General features: G+C 43.6%; 1 protein-coding gene across 2 annotated transcripts in view; it reads left to right on the forward strand.

The window, feature by feature from the left end:
- The window catches only part of B4GALT3 (beta-1,4-galactosyltransferase 3), a 311,808-nt gene that overhangs the window by 263,653 nt on the left and 20,328 nt on the right, over nt 1-27,827 (forward strand). For both annotated transcript variants that reach the window (XM_085639731.1, XM_085639732.1), the window contains exons 3-5: nt 1,194-1,429; nt 11,870-12,060; nt 16,890-17,012. In XM_085639731.1, coding sequence (XP_085495857.1) covers nt 1,194-1,429; nt 11,870-12,060; nt 16,890-17,012 — 550 coding nt within the window. The remainder of the gene's footprint in view (nt 1-1,193; nt 1,430-11,869; nt 12,061-16,889; nt 17,013-27,827) is intronic.

The following is a 27,827-nucleotide window of genomic DNA, read 5'->3' on the forward strand; positions in this document are numbered from 1 at the left end:
TAAGAAGAAAATATTGGCAAAAAGCAAACCTATTTTTTGTCTGAAAAACACACGCTGCCATAGCCGCCCCTGCACGGAAGAGAACTTGGTTTGTGAATGTGCACCCCGGGAAGGAGCAACATCAAAGCGGCCGCGAAAGTGAAAGTGATCGCGATCAAACATCACAGCGGCCGTGCGGCCGCGAAAGTGAGAGTGATTGCGATTAAGCATGGCGCGCCCGTGCACATGCACTGTAGCTCTAGGCTGGCCATGGTAGCACTTTTTTGAGCCCTCACAAAAAGTCTCGCCAGATCAGGGCATGCGCAGGGTCAGGCGAGACCTAAAAATGACATGCTGCTGATCGCTACCTCTGTGCTGGTGCACAAACAGGCTGGCGAGCACAATGCTTAACCTGTGCATCATGGTGCAGATATGTGCGTGGGATCTAGAGTAGGATTTGTACTGGAATCTGAGCCTTCCAGTATAAAATCATATGCCTAGACAGATTCTTAAACATTCCGCACATTGTAAATGTGCTGCACAGCACACATGCCATGTGTAGAATGTGTGTAGAAGTGGAAATAATTCTCCATTTAGCACCTGCTTCTAGGAAGCGTTCTTTTAATGCAAAACTCGGTCTGGGGATGTTAGTAGATTGTGCATTTTATCAAAAATGATGGGTGCTTATGATAATCAAGCAAAGTTATACCAAAATAAGCTTCCTTGATGCAAAGTGGGGCAGAGCAGCACAAAGCACTATTTGCACTGAGGAAAGGGCACTTTTCCTGCGCACTTAAATTTAGCACTCAAATGTAAGTACCCATGCAAGAGTTTGTGCTGCTTTGCATCTCTTTGACATGTGCAAACCCTAAGTAAATGTAACTCTAAGTTTCTGTTATGCATGCTTGGCTGTCAGTTTAGAAAAAAAAGCTGTTTTTTATGATTAGAATTATTTAATGGCAGGAACTTCGAGAGTCCCATTTACTTTATCAGGGGGCCCCTTGGAATGCGGTGGCCCTGGGCAATTGCCCACCTTTGCCAATGCCTTAATACATCTCTGAATTACTGTTAATTTAGACCACTCCCATTTTCCCATCATGACTTGTTTAACGAATAGTGCCTGCCACGTAGTCTTGGGATGGGTTGTAAAGTGTTGAGGTTGGTCATGGATGTGGTAGAGTAGGTTATAATTTATTGTTTTTTCTTCCTCTTAGTTGGACCTATAACAGTGACATTCACTAGTGTCCCAACTGTGAAGCAAATCCAGGCGAAGAACCCATTGGTGACTGCAGGTGGGATGTACCACCCACCAAACTGTGAGCCCCGCTACCGTACCGCTGTGCTGATTCCTCATAGGAACAGGGAAGCTCATCTCCGGTACCTTCTGTACTATCTGCACCCCTTCCTCCAGCGTCAGCAGATCCAGTATGGCATCTACGTTATCCATCAGGTCAGTCATCAGATGCATAACCAGCCTCGCGCATCCACTCAGTCAATAGGTGGGTTCAGGGCCTGGGGTTTGACTCTCTAGTTGTAGGTTTGAGTCTTACAAGTAAACCTTGGTGTGAAATGATTGATGGGACACATTGACACCACAAATGAATGACTAAAATATTGGTAAGAATGGGCTCATCCAAGATGCAAACCTCTGTGCGTGTATGGTTGGGAATTAATTTTGGGACTAGTCCAAGCAGAGGAGCAGATTAAATGTAGGTCCAGCTTTGAGGGTGGGGTGATCGCTGAATGCTCCGGGGAATGCCATGGCAAATGCAGAGATGTATGGCTTTGACCCGTGAGTGACGGTGCCTGGAAGTAGTTGGTGAAGCCCCGGGTATGGGATGTTCTCGAGGAACACAATAGTCAGCGGTAAACTACCATCTTATGAGCTGCAAGAAGCTGGGATATGTACAGCAAAATATATGTCGAAAGATTTTTTTGTAATTTTCCTACAGTAAAATGTAAAAGATAAAGATCACAGTCAGATCTCATGGCAGCAGAGAGAATGATGAAGCTGGTATTAACCTTTTTGGTGAAACAGAAGAAAGTCTATAAAAGCAACTGTGAAAATAGGCGAAAGTTGGCAACCCTTGAAGTTGTTGAAGACTCCCAGGGACATTGACTCTTAAGCAATTGGTAGATTTTCAATTCGTTATCATAGAAGGAGCACTGTTCCTACTGAAGACGCTTTATATTGTGTTTATTTTCTACCCGCTCCACCGCAAAACACCATCTAACACTTCCTACTGCTGCTACGCTTTAAAATGTCCTTACCAGCCATCTCGCTCAGATGTTGCCCTATATAATGACATTAGCTATCTCGAAGATGAGAGAGGAAGATTACAGACTTGTGGGTGGACCTGGAGTCCAGAAGTATTGAAAGACTACGTGTTGTATTTGGGTCTCGTATCCGTAAACCCTTGTCTCTTTCCCTTTTCTTCTTCCCCCTTTCCTTTCCCCCTCCTTTTTCATCTGGTTGTGTCCAGCATTCCATCAGACGGTTGGAATGTTGGCTGAGGGGCAATAAAGCATCTTTAATCTCTCTGAGACTGGTTCTTAACACTACGTTTACCTTGTTTGAGCCCTCTAATAAAACGCATAAAACATAGGGTTGTTCTTCCAGTGAAAGGTCATTAAATATAAGGATTTAGGAACTGGAATAAAAACAATTGTTTATTTCAAATCACCAATTGTGATAAGCATAAAAAACAGCCTAGATAAACTTCCACCCACCATTTATCCCTTGAAGCCCTTTGTCAAAAGACTTAACCGATGATCTCTGTTCCCAAGTAGGATTTCATTAATATTTATGGTGGAAATTAGTTTTTAAATAAATAGTGCATAAAAATACTGTAAATCCTGGAGGACAGCGTTGCGAATACAAAGGCCATATCTCGAGTAGTACAAATGTCTATTTTTTTTCTTCCATAAAAACATATTATTCCTATACCTTTTGAGAGTTCTAATATAGCTATATAATGTGGCAATCCCATGATCAAAGCACTTGCAGAATTTTGAGGGAATGCAAATTCTCCCTGGAATCGCCCCCACTGCGCTGGTTTCACAAGGAAAAGCCCACATAAATGTCCATCAGAAGATGGCGTATGCGGGTAGTTTGGGTGTGTGTTTTCGTCATGATCGTGTTTTCTCTCTTGCATACATATGATGGTAAAACACCGGCTTGTCTTTTGTTAAATAATGATCTATGCGTGCTTCATTGGGCTTTTAGAGAAAATCCCTATTATCTACTAGGCACACTGAAATGTTTTCTTGCTATAAGACGTTTTAGGCACTATTATAATATTTTGATCATTAATTGTCTACACTCTTAGTAAATATCAGTTCCATCTTCTAGGTTTATTTTTTGCATAAAGATGAGTATTGCTGCCCGTTTAATTTAGGTTTTTCCATTCCCAAGAAACTCTCACCTGCTGTAAAGCACCATAGTACCAAAGGACAGGGCTAATGCATCGTGCGTTGCTGATATAGGAACTAACCCCGTGGAAGGAAGAGAGTTCAGCGTTATGACATCTCGTGAGTAGCTCCCCGGCGACTAATAACATTGAATGTCCCTTGAACGATAACCCTCACTTTGACATCACTGGATGTTTACATCCGTGGTTACAGTTCTTCTTTCGTCACTCCATGTAAGGCTAATGAGGTGCTTGAAATATGTCTCTTGAATAATTTGACTTTTTTCACGCTGCATTGGGTGTTGGAGAAAGTAAGAACTAAAGGTTGTGGACAATATAGTGAGGCAAAAGAAAAGGACTTTGGGGCAGAGACATTGCTAACAATGCTAGGAAAGTAAATGTAGAACCGGATTTACTGTCAAGAACTAATGCAACTACTCAACTGGTATTCTTCCTACACCCAGAAAATCTACATGTATTTATTCTCTACCCCAGGCCCATGAGCTTGCACTCACTAGCCTCTTCAATACATTGACAGATTTTAAGGACTTTGCCAGACATTCACAAACACAACTGAATTTTCAAGTCCAATTGGTTGTAGTCCTCTGGTTGAGTTGGAATATGGCATGGGTATACAGAGCTGTCATGTTTCCCCCTGCCCACATGGGAGTAGCTCATCCAATTTAGTTTTTGTTTGCGTTCTCGTTACCAGTAGCGAGAGAAGGTAGTGGGGTTGACATTCAAGAGGAAACACACAAGTACGTGACATTTTCATTGCCAGATGCTCACTTCACTTCAACACAAGGAGGTGGAGCCCTGCTTTATTTGAGGCCAACTGTAACCCCTCATGAGAGCTCAATCTGCCTGCTACTATGGCGAACTAGAGTGCCTGGTATGAGTCCACAGCCAGGCTTCTGCTCAGAGGTACAGGTCGGCGCACCATGAGGGATGACCGTGCACTCGCTCCGATCACCCATGTTCTTCATTAAGTGCTCCACACCAGCCCCCTTGGTCATCTGGCGTGCCCTGGAATGTCCTGCTCTGTGCCCTCCTAGCACCAGTCCAGCAGCACATTGTCCGACGTCGGCTGCACTAAAATCGCTGCAATTTGCAGAAGAAAAGAAAACGTGTTTAAACACCACTCTATCTCTTGCCTATGAAACGCTTCAACAAAGGGGAGCAAACCAAGTCCTTTCAAAATTAACCCTCAAAGTGAGGCGGAAAAGATGGATTTTATCTAGGGAGCTGGGCCTGGTGGTTGCGTGATCTGTTGAACCGCTGAAGTAACACTTTCATGAGGCATGAAAAAACAAGCATTTGCAATGCATTAGGTCTCGCATTAGGAAAGTGTGAGCAGTTGGCATTGCTATTAATAATGCAATACTAGCTATTGGCATTGTAAATGAAAATGGCATGACTTTGTGTTTGTTTTATAAAATAGATTAAAAAAGCATTGTCATGAACAATGGCAATATCTTAAAATTTAGCAAAAGCGAGAACTATTGCATTGCAAATGATTATTTCAGTACTGCAGTTTTTTAAAAAGTTGTAGTCATTTATGTATAATTGTCAGAGTGGCAAGTTTCGTACAGACAAAAGCAGGCCTTGCTTGACTCCCATTAGAGCAGGCCCTCTAAGAAAGGTGGCGTTTTGGATGACACCATGTAACCTTATTAATTTCTAAGGAACTCAACATTTTCCTGCGCTTTCAATGCCTGCTGATGTGCATAATAATGCTCTGTGTGTGAGCGAAAATTGCTTCCCTTAACCCAGCTCCCGAATTTACATCCAATGTGGAAGCACTCTGTATGAGTGTTGGACTGCCGTGGCCAGTGGCAGCAGTTTGTCCATCATGTGATCTTCATTAACTCACTGATTCTCCCTGTCACTCATAAAAAAGCTCCGTCCTGTGTAAAGTAAATGTTGTTCATATAAAGCCCTCTAATAATATCCCCAGGTAGTGTTCATGCTTGATAAAACGGCATCAAATAAATAGAGCTGGAGGATAGAGCATGGAGCATGTAAACGTAAAACACGAGGACTGTCTGGAGTGTCCCAAGACAAAGTTACTACAAAGTTCTTAGTGCGTGTTTTAAAGTCCCTAAATTGTTCTCTGCATGTATTTCTTTAGCAAAACACTCCAATCTGCGACTCTAATATGTGTTTAAAAGCTGAACAGGAACCGGTGTAGCAACTTGAATTCGTAAGGATGTCTGGTATAGTTTCTGTCCTGGCGCCAGTGTTTACTGTATTTGTAACACATGCGAATGGCGCCTGTTGTCTGTTCTGTCACAGAAGTCTCCCGTGTCAGGGCGGTTCTGTAGGGCATCAACAAAGAGACAACACAGACACACAACAAAACAGCAATTATATCCCTGGGGCACCTTTTGGTGTAAAAAAAAAAAAAAAAAAAAAAGGCTGCAGCTGGGAATAGAAAAAAGAGGAAAACATTAGGAAATAGAAAAAAAAACGTTAAGCGATTCGTAAACATCACAAACAGACAATATTTGAAACGTTTCAACCGACGTTAACCATACAGCATTTATATCATTTTCCTCTTTAACCCCTTGCATGCCCGCCCCTTTCCCCGCCCAGTGCCGCGCCTTCCATTAGCGGGCGGAGTTCATGACGAGCTGGACTCGTCATGGGCACAGCGCCACCGCAGCCCATGACGAGTCCAGCTCGTCATGGGCACTGAAGGGGTTAATTCAAAGTATTTGTTTTTTTTTAGAGGTGTGCGAAATGCTTGTGATAAAACATCCAAGGAGTTACACACACTCACGCGAAATGCGACTCCGATATTTAACGCTTCCTGGCATCTATTTTGAAAGCGTGAGCAATTTAGTGCTTCAAAAATCGATTGGAAAAAAAAAAGTACCAGGAAAAAATGTCTGTTCGTGTTCTGGTCATAGGCGTCATACCCGTGCTATTATTTTGCCGCAAACGTGGAGTAATTTCACACAGTGACCTAATGAAATATATGTATGAATGGCGCAAAACAAGCATATTGCGGGACCTGGAGGCTAAAGTCTTAATTTGTCATGCAAGGTATCCTGTGCCGTCTATGTAGGTCAACTAACTCGGGTGGCTAGAACGTCTGATGCCTAAATTGGAATAGGAAAGTACAAAAAAACATTTTGGGATTCCTAAGACTAAAGAAGTAAAGGCAAAGCATCAGTCCCAATGAGGGCGTGTGAGAGCAATGCTTTTCCATAAGAAGGAAGCATTGCTTCATTCCCAAATGAGAAGTAATAATAAAAACGCAAGCAGGAAGTGGGATAAGGGAGGGGGTGGCAAATGGTGTGCACTTTCGCGGCCGCTTTGATGTTCTCAGTGGCCGCACGGCTCACTGAGAACATCAAAGCGGCCGCGAAATGATCACGCAGGCTGCCAGATGGTGTGCGCGCTCGGCGCACATGCACTGTAGTTGGCGGTCTGAAAGCATTAGTTTGCACTTTCCAATCCCCCGTTTACAAAAGCTCTCGCGAGAGCAGCGCTAAAGCGCTGGCTCAGGCGAGACCTAAAAAGCAACAGGACGGGCTGTTATATGCCTCTGCCCCAGGCTGTCCACATTGCATGCAGGAGCAGCTTGCACAGAGTATATATGTATACACAAACCAGCATTCAGTAGGGAGTTTGCCCAGCGCGACACGAGGCCCATAAAGCAAAGGGTGCATTCCACAGCTTACCCTAACACTCGGAACGAGGACACGAGCGCATGTAACGTTTATACTCGCAGCAGGTTTTATGGCTGTAACATTTATACTCACTTGCAGCAGGTCTTATGGCTGCAATTGTTCTTGCACGTCCTTGCTCTACAGCCATGCGTGGTGGAATCAGCCGCTGTGCTGCAGTTATAATGTTGACGGAGGCATACCTACCGTCTACCGAACAACCAGGGGTGTAACACAGGCCCCCGCAGCCCCCGCAGTGCGGGGGGCCACAAGCTCCAGGGGGCCCCCTCAGCACAGCACTCGGGCTGCAGAGCTCCTGATTGAGCCCAGAGGGGGCCCCTCCATATGTCTTGCAGGGAGGCCCCCTGGAGTTTCGTTACGCCAGTGCCGAACACCGCCCCTCCCATGTTAAACAAGCACATTGTTTGTTTCCGAAACAATAATGATAAACAAGCAAGGAATTTTGGCTTCTGTGCCGACTCAAAAAACGAGCGCTAGTGTTCTGAGCATAAACAAAAGTTAAACAAGCATTTGCAATGCAATAGGTCTCGCCTTTGCGAGAGTTTGAGCTATTGGCATTGTAAATGACCATGCCTTTTATTTATGTGTTTTGAAAACCTGTAAGCGGTCCGTAAACACGCAGTTTCTACGAATAGCTGGCAGTAAAAGAGGCGCAGTTACTGCCAGCCTTGTATGCAACGACTATAAGTACAAAGTGTGTGTTTACACACCGCTTTCAGGTTTTCAAAACACATAAATAAAAGGCATTGTCATTTACAATGCCAATAGCTCAAACTCTCGCAAAGGCGAGACCTATTGCATTGCAAATGCTTGTTTCATTAGCACTTGAGACCTTCACCTTGTGCAGAGGCGTGTGATAGAGGGTCCGGTGTGACTCTGAAAATTTGAAAGTGCGCAGCGCCACAAAGAAGCTTCACAACACACTGAATTCTTTCTAGGACCAACAGGAAAACGAGCACATTTGAAACATTTATTACAGATTCCATGTCAGAGGAACCTCACAGGGAATGAGGCAGCTAGAAGGACTCTCTGCAACTGATGACACCTACAGTGATGCTGCCGACATTACACAATTAATCGCTGTATTAGGTCAGTGAAGGCAGGAGGGCAACCCATTTATTGTGATGTCACAGTATCAAGCATTGTGATTGGCCGTGAAGGCTTGGTCTCCAGTCTATTATGACATCGCAAAATCGAGCACTCACTCAGGATAGGGAAGACGGAGAGGGGGAGGATTGGCGTTCAGTGTGACATCACGTGAACACAGTCAGGATAGTGAAAGCAGAGGAGCGTTTCACTGTGGCGTCACAAACACTCAGACGGTATACTTAAAACGCAGGAGATCAAGTTGTGACGTCACATAGTCAAACATAATAGGACAGAAAGGCTTTTAGATCTTCTTAGCTATTATGACATCGCACAATCAAACATTCTTACTGGGGCGTTTCACTGTGACGTCAAATGTGCCCAGACTGGATAGTGAAGACGCAGGAAAATCCCATTGTGACGCCACATACTCAAACATTCTGATAGGCCGTGAAGGCTTGGTCTCTAGTCTATTATGACATCGCACAATCAAGCACTCAGTCAGGGTAGGGAAGAAGTTATAGGCTGCTATAGGTAGACACAACGGGCCGTTGTGCCCCCTTTTCCCAAATAAGCCGTTATCATCCAAGGTTGAGAGAGAACCAATTATTTGTTTTAGGATATTTTTAAAGTCTGTTCCCCAGACCGTAGCATTTTATTCTGGCTTTATCAGCAGCTGGATGCCACGGAGTTGTATTTACATATGCAGGAGAGTCAAATTTTCGTCATTGATCATCACTGAACGTGAATGCAGCTTCTAATTTGAACCAAAACGTAAAGGATAGCACCTGCCAAAGATGCTCAACAGTCACACACACTGACACCTTTCAGTCACATGCTTATCACTTTCAGAGATTGGCAGATAATGTCTTAATTGAAACGGTGACCAAAAGGGGGGGGTAATCGGCAGCGAGAAGATGGCTATTAGCGTGTAAGAACCTTTCCGGTTTCTTCTAAATCACATACCTGCATCTTTCGAAGACGTGAAGGTGAGTGGAAATGATGGCAAACGGGTGACAGGCAAAGATAAACAGGCGCTCCACAGTGAAAGGATAGTGAGTGCTGGGATAGGTAGCGTGAAGTAGATGACAAGCGACACGAAAGAGATGGGCATTGATTAAAAGACACAGAGGGTTCAAGGGCCTCCTTCCTTGTTCGCCAATTTCTTCCCCCAACCCCCTAATCTAACTCTAGTCTCCCCAACAATGTACCCCTAAACATGCCTCACCTTCCCTGCTGGTCTTACTGTACAGCGGTCCCCCGCTCCACTGCACAAGGCCCGGGCTCTGCAGCAACAACCGCCGCCCGAAAGACACAGCCAGCGAGACACAGAGGAGGAGAAAGATGGCCGCCCGCCAAACGCCAGCACGTAACGTCACCGCGCTCCCACGGTAGAAGCTAAAATTAAAGGAGGGACAAGCTAATACGCCTTTCCATAAAACATTAGACACTATACGGCCATTTTAGAGTTCCATTTGTTCTCAGTGCAGAACGAGAGCTCCATTATGAATCTGGAAACTATAGGTACCTATTTAAAAATCAAATTTTGACAATGCCGTAATGCCCTCATAACGAATTATGTAAAAAGTTGCTTCATTATTCAATAATTATTTGTAGGGATTAGACTCGTAACTTTAAAATACAATTAAAATGTGTTGTCGTGTAATTTCATATACGTAAATGGTAAATGTCCGGATTTAGTGGCTGTTTTCTCGGTTGATGTAAATATTCACGTGTAAGTTAGCCCCTTTCGGCAAGGCTTTTGGTTCCGCGCCCCTCACCATGAAGGAAACGTTCTTCTCGGCATCAATGGGGTAGTTTCCACGGAATTAAAATGTGTTGTCATGTAATTTCATATACGTAAATGGTAAATGTCCGAATTTAGTGGCTGTTTTCTCGGTTGATGTAAATATTCACGTGTAAGTTAGCCCCTTTCGGCAAGGCTTTGGTTCCGCCCCCCTCACCATGAAGGAAACGTTCTTCTCGGCATCAATGGGGTAGTTTCCACGGAATGGCGGCCATCAACATCGCAACAAAACTAGAACAAATGCTTTTACGGTAAAAGTAAAGCAAACGAGTCTGTCCAAATGGGATGGCTCGAAAAGCAAAGCAAAAACGTCATAGACACCTCTGTTCCAATGGCTGTCCACCGTTTAGCATAAACCGTGACGCCAGCCAATAGAACAGAGGGGCGTGGCTTAAAGCCCCTTACTGAAAATACCCTGCTAACACTAAATCACGCCAGCGAGACTGCGCATGTCTGCGCAGCCTACGCCAGCCGAGACCTAAAAAGAGTGCGCCACAAGTTTAGCATAAACAGTGACGCCAGCCAATGGAACGGAGGGGCATGGCTTAAAGCCCCTTACTGAAAATACCCTGCTAACACTAAATCTCGCCAGCGAGACTGCGCATGTCTGCGCAGCCTACGCCAGCCGAGACCTAAAAAGAGTGCGCCACAAGTAGGACATTACCTGAAGCAAACTGACCCATGTAACAGGGCCAGTCGCCGTAGGTGTGAGAAACATGCCCAAAGGAGGGACAAATGACACCAATCGACCATACAAAAGAAAGGCACTTCGAAAGGCACGAAAAGGAACCAATCAAAAGTTGCGGGCGTGGCCAAACCACTCAGACGGAATACTGCATGGCTTGCCGAGCAGTGCATGCGCACTAACTCAGGCTCGACCTGTGGCATCCACTTAAGAAGGTTTGATGCAGCTGTAACCACCTCAAAGGTGCCATGTGACACATCTATGACTTCTTCTGTACCTGTGATATTTTTTTCCATTTTCTAGATTTCTTTTTAAGGGTACGTTATACATCATTCTGTATTTCAGCATTCAGGCGTGCTTGTATAACCCGTACTTCATCCAGTCTTGCAGTAATATGAACCAAAAAACTACATCACTGAAGAGTAAGGAATAATACTATGCAAATAATTATTATTTGACAAGGAAAAATAGCTAATAAAATAACCTAATATCGCCTCTCGAATTCTTATTTGAGATGAATATAAACATGTCTAAAACCATCTCTTCTGACTAACCTGATGACAATGCAAGAGATCAGTTGGCTTCCCAATTTGAAATAGAAGGTCAAAGGTTTTGATGACTATACTTATTTTGTGAAATACTGTGATGAAGATGCTGTAACCTAACTCGTGTTCGTTCCTGCAGCACAGACACCGTCCCTATGACATTTCACTTTCCACGCCCTTAAGGCTCTTTATAAACAGTTTTTACCCTTGAACCAAAGCACTGGCAGCGGTTGTGTAGTTCTGAACTTTTTCAATGGCAAGCAGCCCCTTTTTGCTTCAGTATCACAAAATGGCTGCTCAGAGCAACATCCTTAACTGAGGTCACATTGTGGGAGTTATATGTGAAAATGTGCGACTCTACACCAGCTGGTGGTCCTTGGTTGTGTGGTGAAAACCCTTTTATAAACGGTACAAGTTGATGTGGAAATGATGGGAGGGAGATTGTTTCTTTCCTGCCGCATATTTCAGGAGATGCTTTCTTGTCACCTGTTTTAATTATCATAGTTTTGGGGGGATATTTCTTGAATGATCACTCTCGTGTGATCAAGTGTTTCAGTCTGTCCCTACAGTTCTACATTATTAGCTCTATATAAGACGAGTGCGGTGCTTGAAGTTTGTCCTGAATAGTTTAACTTTTTGCACTTTATGGGGTGTCTTCGCAGGCAGGGAACGGCACCTTCAACCGCGCAAAGCTCCTAAATGTGGGGGTGAGGGAGGCGATGAAGGACGAGGATTGGGACTGCCTTTTCCTACACGATGTGGACCTGATCCCAGAGAATGACCACAATCTCTACATCTGTGACCCCTGGAGCCCCAAGCATGCTTCTATAGCCATGAACAAGTTCGGCTACAGGTGAGGATGCTCAGCCCACATGGAGCCAAACCCCACCCCGCTCTTCTGAGCTTTCCTGGTTTTATTCCGTGTCTTTACACCTACCTTCCTTCCAATGTCAACTGACACTCTCTTCTGAAACCCCATCACTGAGGGGCTTATTTACAAGAAACTGTTCGTTTCCTTGTGACTGCGAGACAAACCCTTGCGCCACCATGGATATGCCGTATTTAGAATATGGCGCACCATGGTGCAAGGATTGACAGATGAGTCAGAAATTCCAAACCCAACCATTACTGCGTGGGGGAGGCCTATTCTTATTGCACTGCGTCACTCCTTACGCCTGCTCCAACCAGGCGTAAGGTTTTGACGCAGTGGCGTCCTAGAAGTGGTGCAGTGAAATCTTGTAGATTTCTTTGCGTCACTTCTACGAGACTTTCTGGCATGGGAACGGCCACCCTGCATACATTATACCTGATGTAGGCGGGGGTTACAAGGTGACGCACTTTGTAAATGGGGTGCAACCTGGCGCATTGTTTACGCCGCCTCACAAAAAGTGACTCAACAGTGGCGCAAAAGTGTCGCAGGGGACTTGTAAATAAGCTCCAGAATGTTTTTCGGATTTCACTGTTTTGGTCTTTCTTGATAACTACAGTGGCTTAAACTATACTCTTTTGTTCATCTCTTTCACAAAAAATTGCAAAATTACAACTTTTTCTCCTACAGGAGATGCTCCATTTATGCAAAGTTCGAGGGGTGTGGGAAAGTTTTTGTTCCTAAAGCTGGCCATTGCAATATTTCAGATTTTATTGGTGTCTACTAGAGTAACTTTTGTAAATTGAAATATTTATTGACTCCTAACAATCTGTGCTTTTCTCTCCGATGCAGCCCTTTAGACGTAAAGACAACAGTTATGGATGAATGCAATTTAATTTAATTTACAAACTGTCGCACAGGATGGACTCATGAAGTAAATGCAAAGCAGAAGTCTGGCATTTTAGAGTAGCTGACACTCTTCAGAGAAATTCCAATAAAAATTCTTAATGCTAGAAAGTGATCAGAATCAGGAAGGTTTCCTGGACTCTCTCCTTTTTGTTCCATTTGTGGCTCAACATATCTTTTGTGACAGTTTCCTTTTGCTAAATGTAGACCATCTTTCCTCAATAATGATCACTACTGCATTGTCTTCGTAAATCGGCTTAAGGTTCTCACATAACGTCTCCCACTTTGGTTTGTGTTGGAGGGAAGTGGCACCCGGCAGCATTATGTTCAGTTAGTACCCCATGGGCCCCCTGCGACTTATTTGTTCTTGTGGTCCAGAATTCTGTTTCAGGCATCTCTAGTCAGACCCTAGGAGCATGTTAAAAAGGTCTGGTGGTCAGCAAACTAGGTCAGAGCTGTCATTGACAGGCTTTCTCAAAGGCAAACTAAGTCATGTGATCTGAATCTGAATGGGATGCATATGTCATCTCCCAAGCATTCCAATTCAAAAGTTGGTAGAATGCACACTAAAATGTGGTGACCTTCACAGTTTTTCATGCTCGAGGCTATGATGAACGCTTGCTACCCTGAATTGCACTCCGTCCATGCGCGCAAGTTAATTAGGAATACTGGACACTCTTCGGGTTCCTCAGGATGCACAACATTTAGGCAATCCAATGACTTTCAAACATTTTCATCCATTTTAACACTATTTTATTTCAAGTAACCCATCTTAATCCATTTCTTAATCCGGTTTATATCACCAAACTTTCCAAAATTAAACGAGCGCCTATCTAGGCTTTACTCTTGGACACATGGAGATTCTTAATTCCTCATATTCCAGTGTAGAGATTTAAGTCCCAATGCATTTCGGGCATGTAATGCCCTTTATCAGGGGTAAGTGTATTGGGAAAACCAACATGAGAGCCACGTGTTACCATCTTAACTTTAAAAAAATGATTTATCTATATCACGTGGTATGAAACTATCATGTGACACAACTTACAAAAAAGTTAGTTTCACTGGGTGGTTGGATTTGAGCACGCACAGATGGTTTGGAGTGGGTGTTGCATGCACCTAGTGGAGGTACGTTTTGTTCAGGGGGTTAAATCAATTTTAAGTGGGTGGTTGTTAACGGAGGAGGTAGCACTCAAGTACGTATGAGCACTAAGTGGAGGTACGGTTTTAGAAATGGGTTTATTTCATTGTATTCGGAGATTTTTTGTTTTGCATGGAGTTGAGATGCACAACACATTTTAGGTGCAGGTTGGCTATATTACAGTTGGGTGATTTAGGGGGCATGAAGCACATGACACAGTTTTTGAGCACGGGTTGTATACATGGACATGTTCTTTGAGTCGAGTCAAATGCTTTTTATGGGGAGCATGATCAGCAGAATGGGTATATTAATCACAGCACGGCGTATTCAGATTAGTTTGAAGTATCACAATATAGTAGTATGATGACATATAGATACATAATTTTTTTAAGTTAAGATGGTAACACGTGGCTCCCGTGTTGGTTTTCCCAATACAGTTACCCCTAACAAAGGGCATTTCATGCCCAAAATGCATTGGGACTTAAATCTCTACGTTGGATTATGAGAAATTATGAATCTCCATGTGTCTAAGAGTAAAGCCTGGATAGACGTTCATGGAGGAATGCAAGGAGACAGAGAGGTGTTAAACAGCTTATGCTCCACAGGAGGGACAGACTCAAACTGCACAGCCTAAAACAAATAAAGCCAGCAAATAGAAAGCAAGCAAATGTGAGTTACAAAATTCAAAGCCAATGGTAAGCGGAGGGCAGAATGTTTTCTCAGGGAAGCTTTCAGAATGTCCCCAATATGTCTTTGCAACCAGACAGCTTTTCTGTCCGGTACGCTTTGACCTAAAAAAGTGTCTGTGTACTACCACTCAACCTAAATGACGTGGGCTAGGCAAGCAATACCGGGTACTTGGGACAAGACCCCACACCCAAAACGTCTGTAGGACCGTCTCCTGCTTTCAGGTCTGCTTTCATGGGCTGATGCATGCTTGGCTGGTCCAGTCCCAAAAGCAGCAGCACCTCTCGGATACCTCAAGGCACATACACACTTTAATCCTACAAAGACATAATTCTCCTGGTTCTGTTATTGCCAGCCCTTTAAGCCTTGGAATATGTCAGATGTTTCGCTTCCCGATCTACTTGGATAACCTATAGCTTTTTGCCTCCATGTTTTTAAACACTCCTTGATATGGTGGGTCTTGCTCTCTGCTTTCACTTGGGGAATTATGGGCCTGGTATTGAAAGGTTTACTGGGGCTTATTTTAGTGTCGAGTCCTGCCCTGGCAAGGACATTTGATAGAAAGAGTATTGCGCAGTTCAAGATATGGGACAACCTGGGAATGAAGCATTCCTTACTAAGAATTGCTAATTAACAAAACGACTTTTCAATAAGAAACGTAAAGCCCTAAAAGGAGAGTGTGGCCATGTCACTAAAAGTTATAGGCAACTTAATCTGTGTTTCTATCACTTACCATCCCTTCTCATATTACTTCAACTAATGTGACAACAGAAGGGCTCTCTAGATTTGATAAATAATAAACAAATTAGAATGAATGATAATTTAGATATATTTAAGAAAGAACTGCCCTTTCCTGCAGGTTTTTTAGGAGCTCGGTTGGACTAACAATCTTGAAATATAGTAATATTGTAGCAAACTTTAACTATTTAATCACCACTGATCAGATTCTCTTGGTGGCAATTGGTAAACCCCTCTTTCGTTCCTTGGTACCCATTATCACATTGAGTGATGGTAAGGACTGAATGTTCACCTTTGTTTTTGTACTAAGTGTTCACCTATGCTCGTTGTCACCATCACACCTTTGTGGCACATTCAACCCATAGGTATTCTGGTGATTAAGACCCTGCTTGTATACAGAACAGAATGTCAGAATCAAAATCAGTTTTCATTGGTGTCTCCTACAAGAAATTTGTTTGAGGACTTGGCGATTATATTTTTACTACAGTCCATCATTAGCAGCTGCTCTCTGCTTAGCATTAAGCTTGTATCCTGCGCGGGGTCCTCAGCAGTGATTGTAGTCAATGGTGATCCAGGAGGATGAACATGGCCATTGTGTAACCTTCTTTTAAGAATTTCAAATCTGAGCATTCACAAACTGTGAATGTGTGACCTCGTGAGTACAGAAGTCCTGAGTGGAATGCAGAGAACCTCTTATATAGCATTGGTAGGCATTGTAAATGTTCATCACAGAACCTCCATGAGGTGTGTTTTTGGTGACTAGTGTGGTTGGCAGATGCCATCTGGACATGCTAAGGCTCTTCCTTAAACAGGAGAAGACTTGCAGGTGAAATATGGGTTTTACCTCCGAGAACATATTAGATAAGAAAGTAGACTTAACTGTGTGTGGATGTTCAAACCCTTAATTTCAGGCTAGTTAGGTTTGTGCATTGTCCTTTTTCCTAAAATCTTTTGGGCTCGGCACTGAATGAGTGGGTAGCAAACATATGTATATTAATATGTTTGTAACTAATCCTAAGTGTGAGCTTCGGTCGAGCTTTGTGAGCCAGTGGTGTAATGGCTAAACGAGATTCCATTCAAGCATTTGTCGCTGATGTTGATGCAGTTTGAGCTTACCTTAAATGGATAACATTGCTGAGGCTGGGACTGACTGCACCATATCAGGGAGGTTTGGTGTCAACTGAGGATAGTGAGTGAGTGACTGAATCTCTTTTGAGAATAGGACTGCATTGATGTGGACAGTCGTACACGTGTTTATGTCTGGTTATCTTCTACTTACATTGCTGAATCATGAACATTTTCTTCCTTCCCAAATATACTTAATGCCGCCTTTTGTTTTTCACAGCCTTCCATATCCTCAGTACTTTGGTGGCGTATCTGCGCTCTCGCCGGATATGTACATGAAAATGAATGGCTTTCCAAACGAGTACTGGGGCTGGGGAGGTGAGGATGATGACATCGCCACCAGGTAAAGCTACATCACAACAGTCTTGATTTGATCTTTCCCTTCAAAATCTTATTCCTAGGTCTTTCTTTTCATTAGTTGAGTTGAGAAGCTTTATGGAAGGTCTTTTCATTTTCTTCAAATAAAAATGACATTCATTAACCATGTGCCTTCACAGTGAGGATGCCGGTGTCTTTTTCTTCTCAGTGCCTGACTGTATCCACAGACTCACCTTGTGGATGCTGCAGGACACAGATAACAGTGGGCCTGCAATCTGTCAGAGCCAACCACTCCTCCGGCATAGGTGAGTCATGCTGGTCCCTTGGGATCCAACATTTTGCTTCCTCATCTGTGGCATCAGTGAAACAGAACTCCAAAGCGATGGATCCCCTTTTGTACTTAGCGGGTGTAGTTAAATGCTGAACGGGAAGCCATGTAAGGAACTATTGCATTACCAGCCATCTTCTCAGTATTTGTGAAATGATTAGGTGGGATTAATGGGAAGGTAACTCCAAACTACTGGTCAAAGCAACTGGACAAGCTTAATGAGGCTGACTCCCATGATAGGATCAGGTTATCCATAGAACGCATTCATCTGTGTGCAAAACACTCCAGCAACAAAGCATGGATCTATGCAAATTGACCATGGACTTTGGCAAAAAATATAAAGATCTGCTGAAAGAAGACGGGTTCAGCTAGAGATATTTATTTTATCGAGCATCAGATAACAGTAACAGCCGGGTCAACATGCTAACATCAGCTTAAAGTGCGGAACCCACACCCCCTATCAAGAACAGAATGTGTCTAAGTGTTTCACAATGCAGCACCAAGGAAACCAAGTTGCATCATGAAACTAACATAGAGCATGCCACATTTAGGAAGAGAGATTCCCCTTTTATTTCTCGGTTCTCATTTTCTTATTGTAGTTCTGACAACAAAATAGTGAGAGTCATGCAAGGCTGGATGCAGCTGAAAATATTAGCTCACTGGTGTTTTTCTGTTTCATAGTTCATTTCCCAAATGCTTCCAAAGTTTGTTTTGCTGAACTCTCCTAAACAACATGCCGCAGAGCCTAGAGCATACTGTTTTAAAAAGTCCGCCAAGATAATCTTCAAAGTTGACAGTCTGACATTATTTTAGCAACTACTAAATACACTTCGATGTAGTACAACCAATAAGACATTTTAAGGCACAAGAATATTGCTTTTTTCCTTGGAGACATCGGCATGGTCTACACACAAAGGATTTGAGAACCTAAAGTGCCTGATGTGGCATGTTTTGAACTATATGCAAATGTCTTAAGTGCTTCTCTTACATATCAGAAAATAACCCTGCTTGAAGCTTGCAATAAGTCATCCATTGATGACAGATTCATGATAACCGCTTCACCTGTGCTGAAATACCTGAAATGAATATTATTTCGTCAAATGGGTCATATCTATTAAGGTGTTAGCACCCAAGGATTTCCAAAAATAGGTCATAAACACCTAACACCCCAACCTATTGTTTGGGCTCTCGTAATCCAGATGGTGCTTGACAGGTCAGATAGACATTTGCCACTGTGTTGTAAATTGAGCAAGGAAAAAAGCTTCAGTCATAAATATCAACTGTCAAGTTAACTAATTTCAGTCAATGACGAGAATTAATAGAATTTTCCAAAATCTTTATTTATCGTTAAAGGATTGGTATGGTTCTTGTCATCTTTATTTCAGTTAGTCTAAATTACAGAAATACTAAACTAGCTAAAAAGCCTAACATACTCTAAATTTGAGAACCCGTAAAGAGTTCTTTCTAGAGAAGAGCAACAGTTTGAGAGCATAGATAAGTCCTGAGCATCCTATAAAGGGTCATTCTGGAAACTCAGCCGAGTCCCCACAGCTGAAGTAGCAACCGTTAAATATCAGTGGTAGTGAAATTATCGTTGCAAGAGCATGGATCAAGACAGGGCCTGGTAAAGTGCTCGGCTGGCCCCCGGGGGGTTGGGGGTGCAGCCGAGCAGTTTGCCAGGGCCGGTTTCGGCCAATTTCGTTACAGCGGCCGATATTGCAACTATGCTGCAAAAACCACCCTGTAACAAAATCGGCCCCCCAGGGGCCCAAAACAGGCCCCAACCCTGGCGGCCTGCCGGGGAAATGCTCGGTGCCCGCTGTGGCCAGTCCGGCCCTGGATCGAGAAGAATCAGGACGGTAGAAAGTAAAGTCACTGTCAGCAATAGCATCCAGCATCGAGGAGCAGCCCACCCTAAGTAAAAAGCCACTCCTAACTCTCTAACTAGGAACACTCACATATTATATAATATAACACAATAATGTAACAAATTAGTAGGTGTACGATGCTCCCATCCAAAGAAAACTGCTCATCTGATGGTGTCGTCCACATCCGTTGCTTCTTCTCCTGATTCTCACGGTAAACATTCACGCTGGTACATAGTTCAAAGTGTTGCAAGTTCTGAAACTCAAAGGAAAGTTCTCATGAGAGCCTTTTTAGCTAAGCTAATGGCTGCTCTCAATGTCCCTTTGTGACTACATATGGCTAGTCAAATGGAATGAAACATTTCTATCACAATATCCTGGTTAAGCATACCTTAAATATATCTAAATTATCATTCATTCTAACTGTTTATTCATTATGAATTTACAGCAAAGTTCATTGTGAAGGCAAGACTATCTAATGAAGTGCGCTGAAGCAAAAGGAATCTTGATGTCAGCACTTCTTTCCCTACACATTTAAAGCAAGCACCTTTTCCCTCCTTGTGATTTACTTATGCATTTCTTTTAATAGAGTTAAAATGCATTCTAAAGTGATTCTGGACACGTTTTAAACAGGCAAATGTCCCCAGTGTGTTATTTTTCTATGCAAAGTAATTGCTGCAAAGGTTTAAATGCATTCTAAGGTGCAATTATAAATTTGTTTTTAAAATGTATTTTGTACAAAGGCATAAACACAGCTGTAAAATGAAGGAGTAGTATACATTTTAAATTTAAACTGAAAAATAGTATGTTGCATATTATCTTGTACCAAATGCAATTCTTGGAGCTCCTTACCCGCTTGACACAGCTAGACTGACAGACTGTAAAAGGTAGCTCCAGGTTATATCGTTAGTTTCAACTGCATTCCATGAGTCAGTGATTGATGCATTTCAGTCTTCCACAAAGGCCAGAAATAAAATTGTCTTTCATTTAATTTTTTCAGATCCAATGTGAGGTCATTGTAGTATCTGAACTAAAGTTAATACCTGAGGGATTCCATCCATAGTAAGAGTTAGTAAAGGTGTCTACTACATAAACAACTGCTTTTAGAAGCTCAGGTCAGAAAGGTTTGAGAACTAAATGGGATGTTGCTAGACACAAACATAAAGTACACAACAGAAGTCTTCAGAACGCACAAGCATCTTTCAGCCTGGCTGGATATCTAAACCTGAACCAGGAAACTCAGCAGCATATCTCAGAAGAGTGATGCCTCTCCTATGGGTGGGAAATATCGGGAATGTGAAACTTCTGTAGGACGTCCCTATTTTACCTTGTCACTAAATTTATCCAAATGGGTTGTCTTTTACTACAATTGCACTGATTTTACAACATCTGCTAGAGACTTCTCCTCTAATGAGACTGCCCCTTTGGGAGGATCTTCTGTTGCAGCACAAGGGGGATGGTTCTCCACCTGAACCTATTAATGCTCCACCTTCATGTGTAGAGATTGAGCAGCTTCAGTTGACAGCTTTCGACCTTCCGCCCAAAGTCAGCAATTTTATGTTGACAACCCGGCGCCCCTCCACCAAGATGGTATACACTGGCTGTTTGGGCAAATTGGTGGCGTGGTATACAGTCAAACAGGTTGACCCATTATCTGTACCCTTTTCCCAAGTTCTTCTGTTTATTCTTACCCTGGCCCAGCAGGGCTCTGCACTGAGTAAGTTGAAGGGTTAGTTGTCTGCTATTTCTGCCTTCCTGCGGGTGCCAGATCAGCCTTCCCTCTTCAAGTCCCCTGCTGGAAATACGTTTCTTAAAGGTATCACAGGGGTTGTCATCTCGCCTCCATGCATCTCCTTCTTCCCAGAGTAACTGGTCCTTTGGAACCCAGCATCCTTCTTGCCGAAGGTGGTAACCCTGTTTCATGTAGACCAATGTATCACCTAGCCTACTTTTCATGCTCTGCCTTATCCCTATAAGGGAGAGGAGAAACTCCACCAGCTGGACCCAAAAAGAGTGTTGTCATTCTAAAACTGTACAAAGCCAATCCGGGTGGACCATCAACTCTTCGTGGAAAATGTCAGGCCCAAAAAAGGGAAAGCCCTGCAGAACCAAACTAACTCCCATTGAATCGTGCTCTGCATTACAATCTGATACATACTGGCCAAGAAGCAATCCCAAGAGGGTTTGAGTGCTGATTCCATCAGAGCAAAGGCTGCGACCACTGCGTTAGCACGCAGAGTTCCGGTCTCAGATATCTTCCAGGCAGCAACGTAGGCCTCACTGCACATTTTCACTGAGCACTACTACCTGGACAGTCTGGTCCATCGGGATGGCCATTTTGCTTGTTCAGTCCTGCAGAACATTTTGGTCTAAATCATGTTTGGAGACCCACCTATGGGAAGGTGTTGCTTGGGTATCTGTTGTAAGGTAAGGAATCTGTGGCTAGAAGTCTCTAGCAGATGAACAAGTTACCTACCTTCGGTAAAGCCTTATCTGGTAGACTCTAACTAGCTGCACATTCCTTACTGACCCACCCATCCTCCCGCTGTGTGAGCAGATTTTAGAGTTAAGGGCAGCACCTTTTTTGAGGACCCTAGTTCCACACACCTGTGGCCAATGTTCTCCGTGGCACTGCAATTCTGACCTGGAAAGTCGCGAAAAGCTGACATCAGTGTGCCGGGGTGGAGCCTATATAGGCATTGCGCACGTCACTTTTGGCACAGACAACACGGAGCAGAGCCAAACGACACCACCTACTGGCGCTCAGGGGTACTGCTCACAAATAAATTCCAGATCTAGTCTGATGCCTGGAGATAATTTGAAGGTAAGAAAACAGCGGCTAGACAGAGTCTCTACCAGAAAAGGTGTTATTGAAGGTAAGTAACTTGTACATTAGAAACAAGTAGCTAGGGCAGGTTCTAGTTAGATTAGGATTTAGTGTTTTAGGCTAAAACCAAACATTGAAAGGTTTTGAATCTAATGGATGACAATTTCTATTTTCTAAATTATTTGCTCTGATCTTGGCTCGTGTTTTACTGATGTTTTCTAGCTTTCTAATTAATCAAATGATGTTACAAATAGTGACCAGAAATCCTAGCAGTTGGCTGGTAATACACTTGTTATACCATTATTGATGTGTGCACCTCTTACCAGAGTCACTGTGCTTCCTACATCAGCTATGAGCATTTGACATTAATGTTCATGTCTTGTTCAAATTGATATATTTTCAGATTAGTGGAAGTACGGTAAGATACACTTGAGTTTTCTTTTCTCATCACTAGAGTTGTTGTCATATGTCCCTAGGCCTGACCTCCACACTCATTGGCTAAAGAATTTAGCCACGTTGTGCCTTTCTCCCTATCTGGTCTTTGGAATCAAAGGTCTTCACACTTCCATCCCACAACAAGACTTAAGGACCACTGTTCAAGCCGTGGTCCTTTCCTACCTCAATGATGGAAATGGCTCCACAAAATAGAATTACCTCCAATCCAGTCTAAATGTTGCTGCTCGCCTTGTTAAGGACACTAAGAAGCCGGCCACATTATGGTCATCATTAAAGAATCTCCTGACTACCCCACGATGCCAGAAACCATTTCAAACTGGCAAACATAGCTCACAAAACCCTAAACCTAGATCTCTGCTTGTATTAGCAGGACAAACTTAAGAGCGAATAAAAACCCAAGAAGCAAATCATGGATGAACCATGAAATCCTTGAAGTAAGAAACACTAGAATGCTGATCCAAGCCTTCGCATGTGTAGCTCTTAGAATATGGAATAACCTACCTGAAGTCATTAGATGTAACAGCAACCTACTGTCTTTCAGGACAAACCCACGGGTTCATCTTAAACACTCATTCCTCCTGTCTGATGTGATTGTCTTTACAGTTACTCTTTCCGTTTGTGACTTATTTGTATTTTCGTGCTACATGTGAAGCACTCAGTTTTCCATGTTGCTACGTCTGAGCTCTGCACACATATGTACTAAACAAATACATAAAATACAGCAACACTAGTGTGGAAACAGTTTGTCATGTATGTCTTGGTGCACATACCATTATTCTATTCCCCATGACTGGAGCAGCAAAAATGTTGCAATTTATTTTATTTTTTGCCCCAGTAAAGGTTCTGTAATGCAGTCCCTGGAGTTAAGAGCAATCATTTTGGTATTTAGGTTAAATCGTTTTATTGTCATTAAACTATAAAGACCAAACCGAATACAATGATTTCCCCAAATAGCAAGCTCCAAATCAATTACCAGTAGCCGCAAGTCAGACTGAAGGCTAGCGGCTGACCATATCAAAGAAAGTTGTAACCACCTGAGTTTTCAGGGGAATATATAGCTCCAGACATGATATCAGCGATTAAAAATTCATAGAAAAAAAGCAGGGCAAAGAGGAAAAGGCAATGAAAAACCGTAGAGGGGTCGCTAAGAGCAGCAAGAAAAAGGAAACGCTTCAGAAGGAAAAGAAGAGTAAACAAACATTGAAAATGAAATAGGTCTTGCCTTTGATTAAGTTAAAGCCATTTGCTTTGCTAATGGTATTCTATAGCAAAGCAAATGGCTTTAACTTAATCAAAGGGGAGACCTATTGCATTTTTAATGCTTGTTGGTACGGAGATTAAGTGATTTGCCCAGAATCACGGGATGTTGAGCCAACGCCGATGCTCGATTCTTGTTCCCCAACTCTGGCCGTTAGGCCACATCCTCAAATTCTGGGAGTTCAGACTAGATTCATTTCAGCAGAAACAAATCGGCATCTTAAAACAATGTAAGAATGGGGAACATGAAGTTATCCGGTGACCTTAAATACAAAGTGCCCCGTTTTGGCCACCCAGCCTTAGATTGTCTCAAGTGCATATTTAGCTTTACCGCTGCCTTCAATTGACTCTGACCGGCAGGCATTACTAATCAATCAATCAATAAGGACTGTGGTAATCTAACTAATACAAGAAACAAACCAGTAAACGCTTGACTCTGTTGTTGGCTGGAGGGGACACCTCGTCCTCCGAGGGAACACTTCTTACAACGTTGGGGGTGGCCATGCTGCACTATGAGAACCATGCACTACTCTAAAGAGCCAGCCAGCTGGAAAGGCCACGTCAGTCGCAGGGGGGTGTTTACAGAAGACAGCCCCTTGATGTTTCCCCCACTGTCCGGGAAGAAAAGTCTTTTTTCAGGTAGGGTAACAATTTCCTAAAATGTTATCACACCTTTATCCTTTCCCTTAATCCGCTGGGAAAGTTACTTTGTTTAATTAAAAAAAGGGGGAGAGACGTCCCCACCCCTCCAAACCAGGCTAAACGGCCCCTTGATAATTATTCCCCGGTCAGGCTTTAGCGGGGCATTACGGCCCGCCGGAGCGTGTGATATTCGCTTTGAGTTTTCGGGCTGTATGTTTTTTCTGCTTGTTTTGTTTGGGGGGCTACTTTGAGTTTCCAATGAAGGGCGTTGAAGCGCCCCTGGACAGGGGTGAACAGCAGCTCGGCCTGGGAGGGGGCCGTGTGTGTGTTGTTTTCACCCTCTTTCCTCCCTTTGTTTGGGCCTGCGTCTGCCCAGCCGCCTCGGAGCAGCTGTTTCAGCACATGGCGTAGGACCCCCATGGGCTGATGCCCACTCCGGAGCCTTTGAAGGGCCTGCCAGGCTTGTGCTGGGGTGCTGTGGTCGAGGGAGGGGGAGACGTGGGGGGTTTGATTGTGAAGCTCAAGCCGCAACACGCCGCGCCAGAGAAATTAAAGTTTCTCTTGCAGGACACCGCGATCATTTATTTTCTAACTTTAACACTGAGCGGGGGGGGGGAGCAGGGGGGAGGACTCCATCATACGGGAAGGCACCTTTACATCTCATTCCTTATTTCAGTTTGGAAAGGAAATGTTACAGAGATATGACTTTTGCAGAATCAGTGAAAAAGTGAAGCCGTGGGCTTTCGCACCTCACTGCACCGGAGTTTGCTGCGCGTGCCTGTCCTCTACAGAGACTTTTCTCTTTTGGAGTCGTCCCACTTGGACGGACTGCCCTGCTGGCATAAAAGGTTTAAAAGGTTTATTATCTTCTTTATGGGGCCATCTGTTTCGCCCCATAAAGAAGATAAGAAACCTTTTACACCAGCAGGAAGTCAGACGAGCCAGTCCAACTGGGACGGCTCTAAAAGAGAAAAGTGTATGTCACTGGAAGCTCTTTTCCAATGGCTGGCCACCGTTTAGCATAAACGGTGACGTCAGCCAATGGCAAAGAGGGGCAGGGCTTAAACCCCGCTAGTGAAAGCTACCCAAAGACATAAAATTTCGCCAGCGAGACTGCGCATGTGCGCAGCCTACGCTAGCCGAGACATAAAAACGGGTTTGGCAGGAAAAGCCCTGCTGAGAATGACCATCATTAACACGCACCTGTTCAAATCAATATTGAAAGAGTCAGTCTCCGAAGTGACCTTACGGCCCACAGAGACTCCAGCACCTAGTTTTTCCGTTTAAAAAAAATTATTGATCTCTTTCCCACTGTGATAAAATAAATGTCTGGCTGCTTTTTCCAACTTCAAGCATGCAGTACTAGATCGAAGAAGATATGTGCAGAATGAGTAGATCTGTGCACATGCGTGAGGTCCATCCTCCATGATTGCGTCGCTTGGCTGAGGTCTGGGAAAAGGAGGACCCATTGTTGTTAATTAATATGTAAGGTAATGTAAGCTTGGGTCCAGGGCGACTACGGGAAAAGTGACCTGGCAGTTGTCTTCTACAGAGAATTTGTTCTGGATGGAAGCGTATAAGCCATTCTCACTAATTTGTCACCATAATGAGTAGAAGGGACCAGAGGCTTCACGAATAACACCTTCATGGCCCCCTCCACTGAGGCCTCAAATGAGGTCAACATCAATCCCAGCAATGGAATCCCTTATTCCACTTACCTTCATCTTAAATTTCGTACTTACAACCCACCTCGCCTTTCACACTTATCCTGCAACCAGGTATCTGTTTCACGCATAAAGCCGAGCTGGCTTGGTGGCTGCTCTTTTCATTCTTGTCTGCCATGCGCTGGAATTCTCCGGCTGGAACCATTCTTACCATTGTCAATTTGACATTCTGCAGGATTTCAAGCAGTCCATTCGCCCTGTGCTATTGGCTAGTCCCTAAGCACCCTGACACCGTTCAGGTTATTTGTCGCGCTATAAATCTATAGGTAATGTAGTCAGCACATCTTATTTTCAAGCACCTCCGCTCTGCCATCCAACCACAGTAATGATCTGGACACCCACCCAACCTAGCTCATCATATTCCTACAGATCCTCTTCCATCTTGGACATCGTGTCTTCCACCAGTTACATTATGGAGCCTACCTCCTTTATTCAGGCTTGCACTCCACACACACCTTTTGATGCACCTTTGCCAGGCGTTGTTCAGCTGCTGAAAATGTTTTTCAACCTTCTCCGCTTTATAAAGAATTTGATCAGACATATCGGTTTTACATGGCTGAAAGACCTGCCAATAGTACAATATAGGCTTTGCAAGGCAGTGTTGCATCTGTCATCACAACAGAGATTGTTGACGTTAAATCTACCGGGACTAGGGACTCCTGTTGTAATGATTCATTAAAGCAGGTCCAGTGCCTTCTATGACCACCTTGCCACGCCTGCCCTGTCCACATTATTGGCCTGGTCTGTGGAAGGACAGTAGTACTCAGGATACTATGTGTTGCCTTTCTGTGCCCAGGCGTCATTTTTTTATAAAAATTATGTGGCATGCAGCTGATATTATTTGAGTATGGAGGAAAAGGACAAAGAACAAGCGTGTTTTTTTTGACAAAGCAGTAGTTACCTTTCAGTGGTTTCCTGTATTTTTCCGCTCTATCAGGGAATCCTTCATCCGATTCCAGTGGTTGTGGAACAGACTTTTGCAGAAGTGGCCAACCTGCTTCTTGTAGCTTAGAAGTGGTCGTTTTCTGTGTTAACATCTTATCAGTGTGCTGAAATCTTGTGTTATGAAAGCTGCTCACCTTTTTTAGGTTTTGCCTAGAGTACGTGCGCTGTCTCTTTGAGACCTTATGTTTTCCAACAGTGAGCTTGGAGGCTGGCCTTTGCTTATCATTGAATGGCTGTATTGTAACATTCATTTTCTTGCTTATTGGTCAGCTGCTGTAGGCTTCTTTCTATTTCATGTGGCTGTCCTTTCCCAGGAGCATGGATGCATTACTTGTGTCCTTCTACTGCTCATTTTTCTAGGCGCTACTTTTTTCGTTGTGTTTAAGCACTTTACCAGAGTGCGTCTTTTCCAGTTAGCTCCCTTGTGGACTTCTCCCTCGTCCGTGTTCCTTCCATGGTCCCTCCCTCATCTGTTTTGGTTGTATCCTAGCATTTTGTTCCACTTTAAGCCATGCTGCATGTCAGTCACACTGCTGTACAACATAGCTAAAAGTCATTGACAAAGTCAATAGTACTTTCATAGGCGAGTCTTATTAGTTTTGCCAATGCATGTTCATAAATGCATTTAAAGCGGGCACACCCCGTCAGGCAAGTTTCTGAAGCATCGCTAATTCTGAGCCACTCAAGGGCCTCTGTCACAAGACATCTTTTACCACTTTGCTATAGCTAAGGTAGCTGTCGTTGCTTTTCAGAGGTATGTAGCAATTTCTGAACTTTCGCAGGCAAAGAACTGGAC

The sequence above is a fragment of the Triturus cristatus genome, chromosome 12 (assembly GCF_964204655.1).
Source record: "Triturus cristatus chromosome 12, aTriCri1.1, whole genome shotgun sequence".
Taxonomy (NCBI): domain Eukaryota; kingdom Metazoa; phylum Chordata; class Amphibia; order Caudata; family Salamandridae; genus Triturus; species Triturus cristatus.